This window comes from Mytilus californianus, unplaced genomic scaffold (genome assembly GCF_021869535.1).
Source record: "Mytilus californianus isolate M0D057914Y unplaced genomic scaffold, xbMytCali1.0.p SCAF_9, whole genome shotgun sequence".
Lineage (NCBI taxonomy): Eukaryota > Metazoa > Mollusca > Bivalvia > Mytilida > Mytilidae > Mytilus > Mytilus californianus.
Window position 1 is genome coordinate 72761701 of NW_026262745.1, and position 17169 is coordinate 72778869.

Sequence of the window (17169 nt, forward strand, 5' to 3'; positions counted from 1 at the left end):
GATGATATCATTTAAATGCCTGCATAGTTACACAGATATTGTGTTGCATTTACATGTCACTTCGCATCTGGCCATAATCATGTGAAATATATTTTACAATACAAGAAGTATAAAAATGACACCGTAGACGTATTTAGCTACTCATTCCAATGATAAGAAGAGATGAACGTTAGAACATAAAGCTAAAAGACAAAATGCAGAAAAAATAACTCAGAAGGTAAAGAGTCATTTTATTGAATCCGTATACACATCTAATCAACTGACTATATGTGTTCCTCATTACAACTTTCCCCAGGGGAACAGTTCAGTAAATAGTCACTTTTATCATATGTTTCCTAAAGAAAAATTTTACAAAATGGTAAAATAGTAATGTATCATAACGCATTCAAATGCTACTTGCCGGTTCTCAAGGAACAGTGACTTTCATTTACATTTCACAATCGCAATAGACGTTTCCGGGATATTTCATATGGATATTTTTACGACTATTGCATTTTAATAAAGAAATGACAGGGCTGTTTTTGAAGAGTTGTCGACATCAATTGGGAGTTTGACGTCCAGCGTCACCACTTAAACGGCATATGCAATTACATCGCAGTACTGTCTTTTATATTTTGCAAGGCTAAATTTCGGTCTCTACTTATTCAGTGGCATCCCAACCCAAACGACTGCTATTGCAAGACATATCTTTTTTTTTAGTAATTGCTAATTTGTTCTCGTCCTTGAAATTGCATGAAATATTTGACACTGGATTTACACACAAAAAAACTCAATATAACGTTGATGATATTTCCTGATTTTCTTTTTTCCTTCCATTAATCAATTGATAATTCACTTCATGAAAAATCAACTGACATCATTAATTTAAAATATTGTATATTTATAAAAATAGTTACTTTTTGTGCATCACTCAAAAATAAAAATACATGTACTTATGCCTTATATTCTTGGAAAACACAAAATTATTCGTGTACGCTACAAGCCTCGATTTTGGTAATTTTTCTAAATTTCAGACAAATAATTTTTGAACGCGGCAACGACAAGTCATCTTTTGGAGTGAGTTGGGTGGAAGGTTGTTGGGGTTGGCTTTATTTTTTTTTTTTGATACACAATTTTCGACCATCATAACAGAACAACATTTTCTTTCATTAAAATACAAGTTAGAACAAAACCTTTATTTTTTTTATATTTTTACACTGTAATTACAACTTTGACGACAACACTACAAGACTGTTTCTCGACAACTAATTGCAGATAATGCAGTTATGTACTTATTTAGAAAAAAATCACAGCTAATACACGCATACAAGTCTAATTTCATCATAAGGATTAATTTGTGCTTTTAATCTTGTTTCGTCATGCGTATGCAAGAAATATTTGCCACTGGACGTGAAGAAAAACAGCAATCAATTAATCTTATCTCGTTGCATACGTTAGATACAAATGATCTTGCAATCAATCGGCGTCATAACTAGAGTTGCAATCCATATTTTTTTGTATAAGATTGAAAATGGAAATAGGGAATGTGTCAAAGAGACAACAACCGACCAAAGAGCAAAGGCCACCAATGGGTCTTCAACACAACGAGAAAATCTCGCATTTGGAGACGGGCTTCAGCTGGCCCCTTAACAAAAATGTGTACTAGTTCAATGAAAATGGACGTCACACTAAACTCCAAAACATATAAATGAACTAAAATTAAAAAATACATACAACTAACAAAGGCCAGAGACTTGGGACAGGCGCAAAAATGCGGCGGGGTTTAACGTGTTTTGTGAGATCTCAACCCTCCCCAGTACCTCTAGCCAATGAGAATAAACAAACACACTCACAGTAAAACTCAGTTTTAAAGAAGTCCGAGTCCGATGTCAGAATAGGTAACAAAAAAAAAAACTAAGCAAAATGACAATGATGCATATCATTGATGTTTTAAATAAACTTCAGCAACACCAATAAAATACTCCAATATTTTGCTTCCCCCTTTCATAAAAATTATAGAAAAAAATACATGTCATAAGCAAAATTAATGTTTCCAAAAAAAGTGTTTCCTTTTTTCTAACTTTTATGTACATGTACATGTAGTACTGATTAGTTTCATTACATTTTATTATTTTTCTTTTTATTAAATATCGCCAACAATCTGAATAGAATTGAACCAAGAGTATTGTACATTTTTGCAATAAGCGTGCATGTGTAAATATACTTTGTTCATTCTCACTATTAACTAGGTATTTAAACTTTAAGGATATTGAATGGTGTTTTTGTTCAATTATCGGAAAAATGTTATGCACTTTAAATACATTTTTGATTGTTAAAGTGTATACACACGGTCGATCTATATAATTGCATGTATTTTAAATGACAAACTTATTTTTGACATATTTTAGCCAAACAAATATGTAGAAAAATTTAACCTTGTTTACTCGAAGATGGAACTTTATTCAAATTTATTGTCGAATATTTTTGGAATTGGACTTATATTCATAAATTCTTTTATTACAGGTAAGTAAAAACGAACCCGGAAGTCCGAAATACAATATGTTTACCTTAACAACATATTCAGAGAAAAAGGGGGAGGGCATCTTCAATCATCAACAAACAATTATGTCCCTTTACAATTATCCTAATGATGCTTGTACCACACACGTATATATACTATACATTTAAATAAACCTTAGTACTCTTGTGTAGCATTGACAAACATCCAAAATCAAGATATACGACTTAAAATGTGCATCACTTCCGAAAAAAAGCATGACATGTATATTGAATGCCATTGACCGCTGCCGTGAAGCTTTCGTTTGTTCATTCACGAAAACCCCCACCCCCTCCCCGTTTTCACCTTTTTCCAGATGCAGATCCCGGATTTTGAAAAAGTGGTTCCCCAAACTAATCCACGATTGGAGTGGGACATCTGTCTTTGCATTAACCATATAATTATACAGCTCCATAAGGGGGTCCCGGGCCCATGGTCCCCACCTTTCCCCTTTCCCTTCTGCCCCCTTTTTGTAGATTGTTGATACATGTATATCATAGAATGTAGTTACTGGTCGTACTGAACAACTGATTAGTACGCGTCATGTACAATAAACAATATGAATAAAAGGAGGTCAACATTAACAGTACATATATTTTAAACTGGTGTCTATAAACACTTAAAGATCGTGAACAGTTATTTAGTACACGTATGACATACATTTTTGTTAAGACAAACGCTGACGAAGTTCCTCACTTTGGACAGGCGGAGTTTACCCTCACCCTTTTTATATCCGTTAGTGGATTAACAAAAGATGCATAACATAATTTACAATTAAACAAGGACATTAAGTCTTTAAGCTCTAACAACTTTTTAATTGTCTAATTTGAAATAATACACACTTTTCAACTGATTTTTACAGTTTGTTCTTATATTGTGCTGGTACACCACTGTCCCAGGTTAAGGAAGGATTGAGCGCTAACAAACATGTTTAACCGCGCGTCAGTCTGTAGGCGCCTGTCCCAAGTCAGGAGCCTGTAATTCAGTGGTTGCACGTCGTTTGAATTGTTTCACATTTTTTTTTTGTGCCGAGGCCTTTTATTGCATTTCTTATCAGAACAAGTATAGTGTACATTGTCACACGAATGGTAATTTTGCTTTTGGTTATATTTTTTTATATATAGAGGCGTGCATGAACAGGAAGCGTGTGGTCAGTTGACCACTTTTCACCCGAAAATCAAAGAATGGGATGGGCATAGACCAGTGCATTCAATACGATCTCAGATGTTGTTATTTCACTTTCTTGCTACGACTCAGTGTACTAGAAAAAACGAAGAAGTAAAAAAATATAGCAAAATGTAATATCAATGAACAATACTACTTCCCCATAACTTAACAAAAAATAAAAACAAAACATATAAACAAAACATTGATTCGGGAAATTGATTGTATTGGGTTGTTTTGGGTTTGAAAGGGACTGGATGAGGGGCCTTATTTACTTTAGGGACCCTAACCATTTGGGATTTTTACCCCTCCCCTAAAACTAACTTTACCCATAACTAACCCTAACACGAGTCCTAGTTTTAACACTTAAACAAAAATTTAAACAAACCCTTACCTAGCCCAAGCTTTAGCTAATGCATAACTCTAACATGAAACAACACTCCTAGTAAATAAAGGGCTGAGGGAGAAGCTACATTAAGGAATAGCGGGATCTATAAACGAAGAGGCACGATTGTTAAATTTCTTTATCAAATACTTTCAAATTTCTAGAAATACCAAATTCTTAAACAGACTCATAGGTCGCATGTCCCTACAAATATCGTTGAAGGGAAAGCAGATCCCCGTTTTGTTCTCTTCCGTTCATAGCGACCCGTTCCAGTGTATCTTAAGGAGAAAATGGTTCCCGCACAGCCCTTTTTTGATGGGGTTCTTTTTTTATATCGCGTTTAAATGAAAATTCCATTACAGTTATATTATAGAAATACACATTCGTATGTCACTGGATGTTAAGCCATTTCATTTACTTTATGCAAAGTCTTTCCTCGTTTATTGAACATGCTTACAAAATGTATCATTGGAGGTTACGTAATTAACAAACAATTAATACGTCGATTTTCCCCCTGTTGTTGGGAAAATGTGAATACATATTTAAGGGGACCACGACTCGATTTTCTGGAGGGGGAAGAAGATTTTGAAAAAAAATGAATATAAACACACACGTCAAGCGACATGATAACATACCATAATTAAACCTTAGGAGTAAATAACTAAGGATCCTATGTTATACTTTATACAAAAAGTTGTCTTTCTTCCAACAGACAACAAACAATAGGGAATTTCAGTCTTAAAGTACAAATTAAGTAAAGTATGAGGGTATGGTTGGGGAGGGGTCCTGAATTCTGTAATAATGTTAAAAGCAATGTTTCAGAATTCTTTTTTATGACCCATCATTCTCTTTTCTTTATATTGTAGCACTCCAATATTTTCTATTTGCCCATTTGGGTTCAATATTTTTTCGGGTCCATTGTCCTCTATTCTGTCAGACCCACCAGACCCTCAAGTACATACTAACATTACGTAAGAGATATATCAACAATTCTCTATAAAGTAATTTAAACACGTCGATTGTTGAAAAGCATTAAATTAACTGATAGTCAGTGTATACGTCTTTAAATTTGATAGAATCTGGTTCATCAGTTCCGCGGCAGTGCTTATAGGTGTCAATCAAATTTTTATATCGTAGATATATTATAGGATTAAACGCCTTTTTAAAGGAATTTATTGGTGTATAAACTCGACCAATTCACTCACAAACAAATAAAAAAGTATGTTTGTGAGTGACTTGGTACAGTTTATACACCAAAAAATTCCTTTAAAAAGACGTTTAATCCTTATAATTCTTTAAAATTGGAGACAAGGAATTTATTTTTCCACACTCATAACCTCTATCACACGTAAATTGTAAAGTTGTGTCATTGAATAGGCCTGGCGCATAAATATATTTGTTGGTTAACGCAAAAATATGTACTCCATGAAATTTGCAATCTGATAAAAAATAAACTACAAAAACTCTTATTATCATTCAAACGAATGTTTTGTGTTTATTATTTTATTTAACTATTTAGACCTATTTACGCGAATTGAAAATAAATTGTGTTAACGTCGATCCGGATTGTGTCATTATCGCCGCCATCTTGTTTACATTGGTTACGAAAAGAAGTTCGGTCAACGTCGTCTATCGAAAAATAAACAACGTCAAGAACAACTACCGGAAGTCCTCTCAACCAATCATATCAACGTGTTCTCTAATATGCAAATCATATAAGAATTATATATGTATATTTTAATTTGAACCAGATACATTGTATTATGTATATGGATTCATCTTATTTGATATATTTCTAGTTTTTGTATTATATAAATCACAAAAGAGTTGAACCGATTCTGCTTCCATTTTGAATCAATTCTTACATTATAATATTTTTGTTATTCTAGGGGCTAATCTGTTATAATATATTTGTTATTCCAGGGGCTGATGCTGCATCCTACTGTCCCGTCGATGCTTACGCCCAGTCCTGTGAGCATGGCTGTTGTGGAAACGGATGCTGTGTTAACAAGTACAAATTACAAGAGTCAATTCGGGGGTTTAAAATTAAATCGATCGAATATCTTAATGATGTACCAATATAAAAATAAGGAGATGTGGCATATTTGTCAATGAAAGAACTGACCACCAAAGTTCAATTGAAGTGGATGTGAGAAATTATAGGCAACCAACCGTACGGCCTTCAACAATTAGAAAAACCAATACCGTATGGTCGGCTATAAAAGGCACCGACATGAAAAATATGAAACATTTTAATTGAGAAAACGAACGGCCTATTAGATTAATAACAGAACAGTTTACGAAAAACAAATATGACAAACATGAACCAACGACAACCACTAAGCTACAGGCTCCTGACTTGGGACACGCACATAAAGAATGTGGCGGGGTTAAACATGTTTGTGAGCGTCCAACCTTCCCCCTAACCTGGGACAGTGGTGTTTGGTTTAATTATACTATATTAGTCTAGTATTTTGTTTATTTATGACAACAAGTATATTTCATCGACTTCATTTTCCAGATTTATTTGCTACATGGATGAAAAACAATGTGACACTTTAAGAAAGAAAATTGTTTTTTTTTAATGAACAATATAGTAAGATAATAATACTTGAAAAGTTAGCCTTGAAATTTATTGAATATTTTAAAAAATTGAAAATATTTATGAAGACGGGGATCATTTATCTCGTATCTTTATATCGAGGGTCAGAGGTTCTCTCCGTGATCCGACTTCCCGCGCCAACAAAAACTGACTGGCAAGATATTGTAAAGAGTGCTGAAAGTGGCGATAAACACCAGTAATAAATAAATCAGTCATTAAATTGATTTCCTGCAGTACAGCAAAATAGGTTTGATTGCTGTTTCACAGAAGGATCAATGGTTTGAGGAAAGAACGTGTCCATTATGGTAAAACAAATTTGGTTTTTACGAATTTATACCAAAAAGGATATTTTTCCGATAAAAAAGGGGGATGTACCCCTTGCAAGACTTCTTCATTCAAACACTTAATTCCTCTTTTTTTCAGGGTATCATTAGCATTAGGTTTAATATTTGGACTAATCGGTTTAATACTACTATGCAGTGGATTTGCAATATGCTTTGTACAATACTTGTACAGAAGAAAGAAGAAAACAGCCACTAAGGAAAGCTATGCACAAACTGGAGGTTAAAATAGATCTTAACATTTTGATAACCTGTTTTTTAATTGTTTGCAATTTTTGATTTCTTATACTGTTTGAATCGTAAAATGATGAAAAAGACACTATTCTCAGCAAATCAAGCATACAGTAAAGGAATATCACTGAATTCCCAAATCCATAGTATATCTCCAATAGAAAAATTAAGAAATAATTCATGAAAGCCATAGATTTGTTGGAAATTTACACATGGCCTGAGGCCATGTGTAAATTTCCAACAAATCTATGGCTTTCATGAATTATTTCGATTCTTATAGGACAAATACGGTCATTAAAAAACTGAAGCGAGGGTGGGTATGCCGTGTGTGTGGCTGTTCTATTTTACTCCCTGTTAGATAAAGCTAAAACATTCTAATAAATCTGTAGCTTGCATGAAATATTTCGTAAACAACCGCTAGAAAAAATGTGCTTAATTTCTCTTAATTCTCAAACCCAACATTTGCCATTTTTAATTTACATGTTTTTCTCGTAAGCTACCGTCAAATCCAAAGTTGACATTTCGTAACTAAGGAGTCGCCATGTTGACTTGCTGAAATCAGTAAATGTGCAAATAATGCAATAAAATAGAAAATAAAACAACACCTACCTCAAAAATCCATTTTAATGTAATATTATACGAATTTCGATGATTCACGGTAACGGAAAAACCTTTAGCTTTAGCATTTTCATTTGTATGACGTCATGTTTTGAAATGACTTAAATGCGCCAAAAGCATTAATGGACTTTCGCGGAATTTTATTATATTTTGATTTTGTAGATTTCTCCGAGCTCTTGTGCATTAATTCTTTTTGTTATGCATCCGGATAAGAATAAAAGTTCTGTAGTCTTTTTTCAATAGCAATTTTTAAAATATTAAAATCTGCATAGCGTTTGCAAATAGGTTCCAATACATGTGGATTTACGAGGGAGGTATATTGTAACATCCATTATTATGTATATCTCTGAGTCTGCGCTAAGTATAGATATATCGAGAATTTTATCACGGTGTTGTTTACAAAGCCAAAGAAGCACGTCATATTAGAATAGTTTATAATTTCTAAAAATAGTTCTTGTTGTACTGTAGTGTTTTATCTAAAATAAAGGGCGGGGGGGGGGGGGGGGGGGGGGGGGGGTCAATTATTAAAGATGCGAGTTTATTCAAAGTTCAAGTGAACAAAGAGATTCGTTTCAAGTCAACAAATTTGATTTCTACATAAATTTCTATAACTTAGTCAAATAGTGATGATATTCCGCATTTTAAGTTAATATTCAAATTTCCAACATGTAGAAAAATTTAAGCTACATCATTATGATACTCATACGACGAGATATAGAACATTTAAGAAACGCACATCGTGAACATTAAACACGTATCATAAATTTACACTATTCAGTGGCAACCATAATGACTTGTGAAGACCAACTTTCACTTTTGAGTTCTTGCAATTATTTTTTTGAGCTATTGTGTAGCCATTTTGGTATACTGCTTGCAATCAGAATTCTTTAAACACGATTTTTTTTCTCCGAAAATATGGAATTATTTCTGAAGAGGAAACTACTGATCGTAATGTTTTTCATTGGAAATATATTTAATTGTTTTCAAGAAACCACAATAACCATGTTTTGCATAAACCATGAACCATCTAAATGCATAGGCATGTGTGTTTCGTTTGTCGTTAGTCATTTTAGTATTACTAGTTCACCATGCAGAGATTATGAAAAATTAAAAAGACGGAATTTTAAGTTAAAAACAATGACCATTTACTTTGTAATAAGTTTACATTTTTATTTTCTTTTAAGTTCAGGCAGTAAATGTGTATATGTTATATTTTCAGATCCAACTAGTGGAACTGTAATGAAACCTACACCAATACCACCAATATGTTAGTACAACAAGTAGAAGCTTTTCATAAAAGTTTACATGCTCTCAGCTTTTCTTGATAAGATTTTGTAAAGCTTATTTAATAGAGCTAGTTCGGTAACACATTTATACAAAATATGGCAGCGGAGGGGGCACTCTTTTTTACCGTTGTCCGTCTGTACGTCTGTCCGTCCGTACGTCCTCAAATTAGTGTCCGTTCTTAACTTAAGTTTCCCTCAACCCAAGGTTATGAAACTTATACACATTGTATATTACCACCAAACACAGATTGAATTTGAAGTTAGGTGGAGTCACTTTCACCGTTCTCGAGTTATGTCCTTTTATAAATGGAAAATTAGGCAAATTTGCCGTTTCCGCATTTTAACTGCTGTTTTCCTCAACTAAATGTTATGAAACTTAAAACACAATGCATATCACCACCAAACACAGATCAAGTTTGAATGTGGGTGGCTTCACTTTCATCGTTCTTAGGTTATGTCCCTTTGTAAATTGAAAAATTGTTGAATTTTCCGTATATATACAAGCGGGGGCATCTGTGTCCCATGGACACATTCCTTATTTATTTCTTCAATTTTTACTCTGGGTATAAACGACAAGTATACTTATGATATAGAACGTACACTACACATATTTAAAACATTATGTTAATTTTCGTGACTAAAACAAATTGTGTTGAAATGTTTTCAAACATGACACATTTTGTCAAACATGTAAATATGAAGAATCTTCCCAAAATCGGCCATCATCGCTTTTTAAGATATTAAAACAAACACAACTGCAAATATTGAGGTTCCTGACTTGGCATCGAACAGTACATGTAGTCATCCGAATACACTTTGATCTTTTTTTAAAACCAATTGTCAGGGAGGAAGGAGGTTATTACTTAATGGTTGTTTAGAGGAAAAGGTTAAACCATTTTGTGAGATTAGAGCAGTACTTTTGTTAATTTTTTGTTTTATAATATATAAAGGGTAAATGAAATAAGTCACATGAAATTGTATCGTTTTACATACAAATCGCCATTTAAAAGGTACCGTTAAAATCACACTTGATATCAAGTAGCAAAAGGGAATTTAAATGTTTAATTTTATCCTCCAATTGGGTGTCTTATTATACGTTTACAGTCCAACAGATATCACTAGGCTGTATCTGTATACTATACAGATATCGCTTTAAAGCTCCACCCACTGCCGGACTACGTTTGTGTATTGCTGTTGACGAGTGTTGTATGAGCCTGCGTTACCTCAGAATGTGTATTGCAGTCGCATTCCAAAGACGTATTGCTTGACCTTATGCGAACCATAGATTAATTTACGTTCTGTTTGTTTTCAAGCATTTCTTTAGAGCAATCTGAATTAAACCCATTTTCTGCTAACAGAAAAAACACGAACAGCAGGATTAACTCCATTTTCTACGGCGCCAATCATCAAGTTCAAAACTTGAATGTGTACATGTGTAATACACAAAATCAACCATGCAGCAATGTCAATTTCAGCATGTTCAGTGAATGTCAAGTTCTGTTCAAAATTCTGAAGCGTAGGACAAAGCATACACTTTTGTTTTAAATCGGACGTTTTGTAATTAATTTTGACTGTTGAAATTAGTTGTTATGTTATAATAAATAATTATTTACTTTGAGCGATGTGGTATTGTTGACCATTCGAGATTCTTTTCTGCGAACCCGTCTTCAGCTAATTGTGTGATTTTAATATTACTGCGTGGACCTCAAAGGAGTTTAAATCGAAACTAAATGCAATAAATGTGAGTTTTTCTTTCTTTCAAAGCAAAAATAATATACAATACTAACTGCAGGATAAAGACAATAACTGTTTAGTGTCTTTAAATATCAGCTGTATTTGTACTCGGCTCGAAACAGGAGTAATAGCTTGCTGAAGCTCGCATTACACCTGTTTCTCAACCTCGTACACATACAGCTGATATTTAAAGACACTAAACAGTTATAGTCTATGTACCATACTATAAAGAACAATATAAGGTTGACACACACACACATTTGTATGCATATAAATCAATTACTCTACTCAAGAATATTAAAAAATGTCTTAATTTGAAACCTATAAGAGTTAGAAATGTGCATTGTTCTGTTTCAGTAGAAACTTTAGTTTGATGCAGAACTGTCATGTTAATAAAGTTGCAGCAATTAAAGTATTTCTGATTGTTGATTTTTTAATCTTTTTTTTTTATTTTCAGTTTTAAGACACAAGAAAACAGGTGAGTTACCGTACAATTTGTATATGACACCTATGACGGAAATTTATTTTATAAAAGTAAATAAAGGATTATTTTGGCCTAATGGGCCAAGTGAACTTTTCTCATCACTTGGCGTCCGTTGTTCGTCGTCTGTCGTCCGTCGTCGTCTGTTAACTTTTACAAAAATCTTCTCTGAAACTATTGGGCCAAATTTGACCAAACTTGGTAACAGTCATCATTGGGGTATCTAGTTTAAAAACTGTGTCACGTGACCCTGCCTCCCAAAAAAGATGGCTAAAAATAGAACATCGGGTAAAATGTTTTGTCTATTATTTTGAGAACCATTATGAATAGAGAAAATCTGACTAAAGCAAAATGTTCAAAATAATGAGCACTACCTATTGTCCTATACGTCAAAACTGTCAGACGACTTCTTATAGGAGTTATTGCCCTTAAATGACAAATTTTACCGTTTCTTTTTTTATTTTTGCCTACTATCCTGAAAACTATAACAGATAAAGAGAAACTTTAAAATGCAAGAATGATCAGCAAGTCAAGTTATACAAATAAATCAACATGGTCGAAATCATCAGTCGACTCCTTATTAGAGTTATTGCCCTTTGATGACGATTTTTACCATTTTTTTTGCGTTTTTGCTTTTATCTTCAAAATTTTAAAAGATAGATAGAAACTTAATTTTGCAAAAAATAATCAGCAAGACAAGATCTACAATGAAGACGGAATGAAGGAAATCGTCCGACAACTCCTTAATGGAGTTATTGCCCTTTAATGACGATTTTCTATTGTCTTTTAACTTTTACAAAAATCTTCTCCTCTGAAACTACTAGGCCAAATTTAACCAAACTTAGCCACAATCATCATAGGGGTATCTAGTTTATAAAAAAATTGTCCGGTGACCCTGTCCGCCAACCAAGATGGCCGCCATGGCTAAAAATAGAACATAGGGTAAAATGCAAGTTTTGTCTATAATTTTGAAAACCGTTACATGTATGAATAGAAAAAATCTGACAGAAGCAAACATGTTCAGAATGTTGAGCTTTACCAATTGTCCTTATACGTCAAAACTGTCAGACAACTTCTTATAGGAGTTATTGCCCTCAAATGACAAATTGTACCATTTTTGACATTATTACCTATTATCCTGAAAACTATAATAGATAAAGAGAAACTTTAAATTGCAAGAGTGATCAGCAAGATAAAAAAATGAGGATTTTTTTACCCTGTTTTGTGTTTTGAGTAAAAAGTAAAGAAGATAGAGAAAAACTAAAGAGACTAAATGATCAGCAATACAAGATCAACAAAACAGATTATTGTCATAAATTCTATTCTCGTCTACAATGTTGGAGAGTGTCCTTTGTTGAATATGCACATAGACCAAGATGAGCGACAGAGGCTCTTTAGAATCTCTAGTTTGGTTTTGAAAAAGCTCTAAATTTCATAAATAAGCTTTTGATTTTCAAATATTTTGCCTCGCTGAGCATCACTGACGAGACATGTATTGTCGAAATGCGCATCTGGTGCAGAACAATTTGTACCGTTAATGATATTGACCAATACAGGTCTATTCAAAATGCAATATGATGTTAACAACTATTTAGAATTAATAGTTTTTCGTTCAGTAATTTTATCACAAAACACTTACTTCCGAAATATTTTTTTATCTTAGATACCTAACTTTTTTTCAGATGCAGAAAAAAAGAAAAAAGAAGAAGTGAAGATATCATTAGATAACGTGGACGAGAAAAAAGAAGACAAAGATACGAAAAAAGCTACATAATCATTCTAAACGAGTCGTTATAGCATACATTAATTTATCAGTTCCTTCTATTTTGATAAATTACAACGTATTCATTATCAAATACTATATTTCACATTTAACATTTATATTTGTATTAATAAATTTCAAAACTTCTACTGGTGATTGTATTATTCTTCTCAATACAAAGATTGGTGATGGACGTCAAATCCGTTGCAAATCTTAAAGTATTTGTTATTGACCAATGAATATGATTTTGAATTGCATTATCGAAATTTTAAGTTTTTAAGTGTTTTCGATTCACCAATATGTTATTCACGTGGTTGCTAGTACTCAGCAGCAAAATGTACGAGAAGAGATGTTGAATTTCTGAAAATGGTCATGTAATAATTGTTCAATTATGACCATGTTTTTTATTTTTAATTAAGAGGATTAATTAATAACTGGACAACATCTGTTTGAAAAAAGCACCCACATTTCAAGTAGTAATACATCCTACTATATGTACCACCTTTGATAAGTACTTAGTATGACGATAAATTTTCACTTTTGTTCTCGTACTATGAACAACAAATTTATTTATTTGGTAAAAAATATTTCAGTACTAACTACAAAATTATTATATTTAAATTACCTGTGTACGTTATTTTATTTAACGCCATTTGGTCCAAGGCTACAGTTGTCTTTTTGACATTGTTTTACATCTCCTCCCTTTTTTTTTATTTATATTGTATTTATATTGTGTCATAGATTTTATTCGTTCAGTTTATGTTTACTTGTTTTTGTTAATATGTCTTTTTGATTGAGTTAAGCCGTTTCAATTGATATCTTATAGTGTTACTTTCTATGTTGTAATGTTACACTACTGTTCCAGGTTAGGGTGAAGGCTGGCGCCTTTTAAAACGTTTAAACCCGCTGCATTTGTTTGCACCTGTCCTAAGTCAGGAACCTGTTGTTCAGTGGTTGTCGTTTGTTGATGTGGTTCATAAGTGTTTCTCGTTTCCCGTGTTTTATATAGATTAGACCGTTGGTTTTCCTGTTCGAATTGTTTTACATTAGTCATTTCGGGCCCTTTATAGCTTGTTGTTCGGTGTGAGCCAAGGCTCCGATGTGGAAGGCCGTACTTTGACCTATAATTGTTTACTTTTACACATTGTGACTCGGATGGAAAGTTGTCTCATTGGCACTCATACGACATCGTCTTATTTCTAGGTATGTTATATTTTAGGTTTTAGCGTTCATTTTAAAGGTAAAAGAAGGAAAAAAAAAAAGGAAAAAAAGCGTCTTAATCGGAACACATTTTTTAAAAGGATATTTCAATTTTTGTAGCACTGAGTCAATACTGCTGCAGGTGGACTGTTTAACCTTATGCGACATTATCAGCTCATTATACAGTGCTTCGGTACTTGCATGCTTTACATTCCTCAACTCTCCGCTAAAAAAATTCAACATCATTAAGAAAGTAAGGTTTTAATAAATCACACAGAGCTGACCTCTTGTGGATTTGGCTAATGATTTAAGTTTTCATTTAGTTTTATAGATCTTCATGTTTTATTTTTTACACCCTTGGCTTTTAGATTTTTGGGTGCTACCTTCCCTGATGAAAGTTATTCCACAAACTTTGGACGCACTAAATTATAAAAAAAAGTATTTTATTGTTTAGCAATATGTCGTTAATGGAGTCTCCGATGGTATTCTCATATCAGTACTCATTGAATTGGTATCTATAGGATTGATAGTATACTTTTCCTAAATTCTACGGAGATAAATTTCAAAGATCATTAGGAAACATGGATTCCAATTCCATCAGAAGAGTTGAACTAAGATGGATTTGGCTCTTTATTTACAGCTCTTTTCGTAATGCTAGCAAGTTTAAAGGTTTGGTTGACTTGCTTGCTTTGTTTGTATAAATGTTTGCTCAATCATTGTAATTAAGATTGACATCTGCAAACAATATAAGTAGGCGGAGTTAAACATGTGTAAGGTAAATTTGATTATTTGATAATGTCCAATCAAATTTAAATATAATGTATACAAGTTTAAATCCGCCTTTTTATATTGTTTTCAGATGTCAATCTTAATTACAATGCTTGAGCAAACATTTATACAAACAAAGCAAGCAAGCCAAACAAACCTTTACACTACAAAAGTCAAAAAGTCTGAAAAGACCAGTTTTTGTTTTACTCGATATTCTTAATTTGTCTGAATAATTTTTAAAAATTCTTGACATAGTATGAATTTGTCTAATTAGGTTCTTGATTTTTCTTGACAAGTGTCTTGACAGTATGAACATTGTCTTAAAATTTCTCGACACTTCCTGTATCATCTGATAAGAGTCTGGATGCGTCTCGACCAATTCTTGACTGTCTTTAATGTGTCTCGATCTGTCTTGACATATTCTTGACATTCTTAATAATGTCTGAATATGTCTCGTCATGTTCTTGACATTCTAAATAATGTCTGAATATGACTCGACACATTCTTGACAGTCTTAAATATGTCTTGACACTATCTTAACAGTATAAATTTCGCCTGAAATGTGAACAGACTTATTCTGCACTGTTTATGATATTCTATTGCTGTTATATACTCCTTTTTATTATGGCTGAACTAAACTTTGAAGAATCAAGGATTAATTTGGTATAGTAAGATACCCTTTTGGTGCAACTAAGTTGGAATACCCTGAATTATCCCCCATGTAGTTTAATTTTGATTTATTTTTATTAAACATTTAAGTAATTGTTTTCACTTGGAATATAAGTCGAAGGTATTGACAAACAGCATTTAGATTTTTGCCGTTCGCAAAACTGCCAGTCAAATTTGCTTTTCTAAAATAGGTGTCTTGTATCTCTTTTGGACCCCACAATTCATCTTTTGGGTTTGTGTGGCTAAAAAAAGAGGGGGAGGGATTTCTTTTAGGTCAAAGAATTTGTTCCCATCTTGATTCAAAAACCTTATTCATTTTTTAGAACAACCCAAAAACATTTTTTATTCAAATTTGAGTGTTGAATTTTATAATTTTTTATCAAAAATAAATATTGGTGATAACTCCTTCCTGAAAAGAAAAAAATGTTTAGATCTATATTATACATGTCTGTTTGAGAACCATTTCATAAGACCGATGATTTCTATAGAAATCATTGATGGGACCCATTATAAATACATTTTTTTTATTATTCCTGGAGTAGATAATAATTTTCTTTTAATCTTTGGGAATTATTCAATTTGTTTTTATGTTAAAATAATTAACTTCATAATTTTGATGAAGAAAATCCATTTCAATTCAATTTTTTTTCATCAAAATGATGATTTTCATTTTCATCTATCAACAAACTTTTTAAATTGTAGTGGCATGGTCGGTCAACTGATAAGTTATATGGCTGATTACAGGTAAAGCAATAACTTCTATTTGACAGTTGCGTGTACTCTGTGGTGTGGAATACCTTAATTTTATGGGGAACATCCTGTCCATGTGTACATTGTAATACTAATATATTCCAACAGATGACATTACACAAATTTTTCGTCTGTTAAATGAATGATTTGTATATCATCATAGTTTGCTATTTATATAAACCACATTTTGGTATAATAATTATTTACCATATCAACATTGAATATTATGAATGTAGAATGAAATATGTCTACAGTATGATTGGTTTGAATCATTTAATTTATAAGATTTAGGAATCAAAATTTGTAATTATTTAAAAACCCACATTGAAATTGTTTTATATCAACACACCCACATTTGAATTATTTTATACTTTAGATTTCATAGCCATATTTGCATTTGTAAAAATATTTATATACCCAAATTTTCAATTATTTTACATGCCCAACTTTTATTTTTGTTGTAAAGAAGTGTAACTTAAAACAACAGTATATCATATAAAGAGAAATAAAGATTAAAGTTAAATCATGAATATTGGACATGATTTGTAAAACTCAGAACTGTCAAGTAAATTTAAGACACGATTCAAAATGTTCAGAATATGTCAAGCCATACTGAGAAAAAATAAGAATGTCGAGAATATA

At 32.4% G+C, this 17169-nt stretch overlaps 1 protein-coding gene across 1 annotated transcript; it reads left to right on the forward strand.

Moving 5' to 3' along the window:
- The first annotated feature begins 2281 nt into the window (after nucleotides 1-2281).
- On the forward strand, nucleotides 2282-13287 carry LOC127714620 (uncharacterized). Its single transcript, XM_052220692.1, has 6 exons — nucleotides 2282-2502; nucleotides 6009-6096; nucleotides 7111-7250; nucleotides 9097-9144; nucleotides 11355-11375; nucleotides 13061-13287. Exons 1-6 carry the CDS (start codon nucleotides 2430-2432, stop codon nucleotides 13150-13152), a joined length of 462 nt encoding a protein of 153 aa, XP_052076652.1. The 5' UTR covers nucleotides 2282-2429; the 3' UTR covers nucleotides 13153-13287.
- The last annotated feature ends 3882 nt before the right edge of the window (nucleotides 13288-17169 follow it).

What these genes read in the sequence shown, in the direction of transcription:
- LOC127714620 (XM_052220692.1), top strand. Translation starts at nt 2,430, where the DNA reads ATGGAACTTTATTCAAATTTATTGTCGAATATTTTTGGAATTGGACTT. An exon ending in AACGGATGCTGTGTTAACAA is followed by an intron (nt 6,097 to 7,110) that starts GTACAAATTACA and finishes TCTTTTTTTCAG; the next exon opens with GGTATCATTAGCATTAGGTT. An exon ending in AAGCTATGCACAAACTGGAG is followed by an intron (nt 7,251 to 9,096) that starts GTTAAAATAGAT and finishes TTATATTTTCAG; the next exon opens with ATCCAACTAGTGGAACTGTA.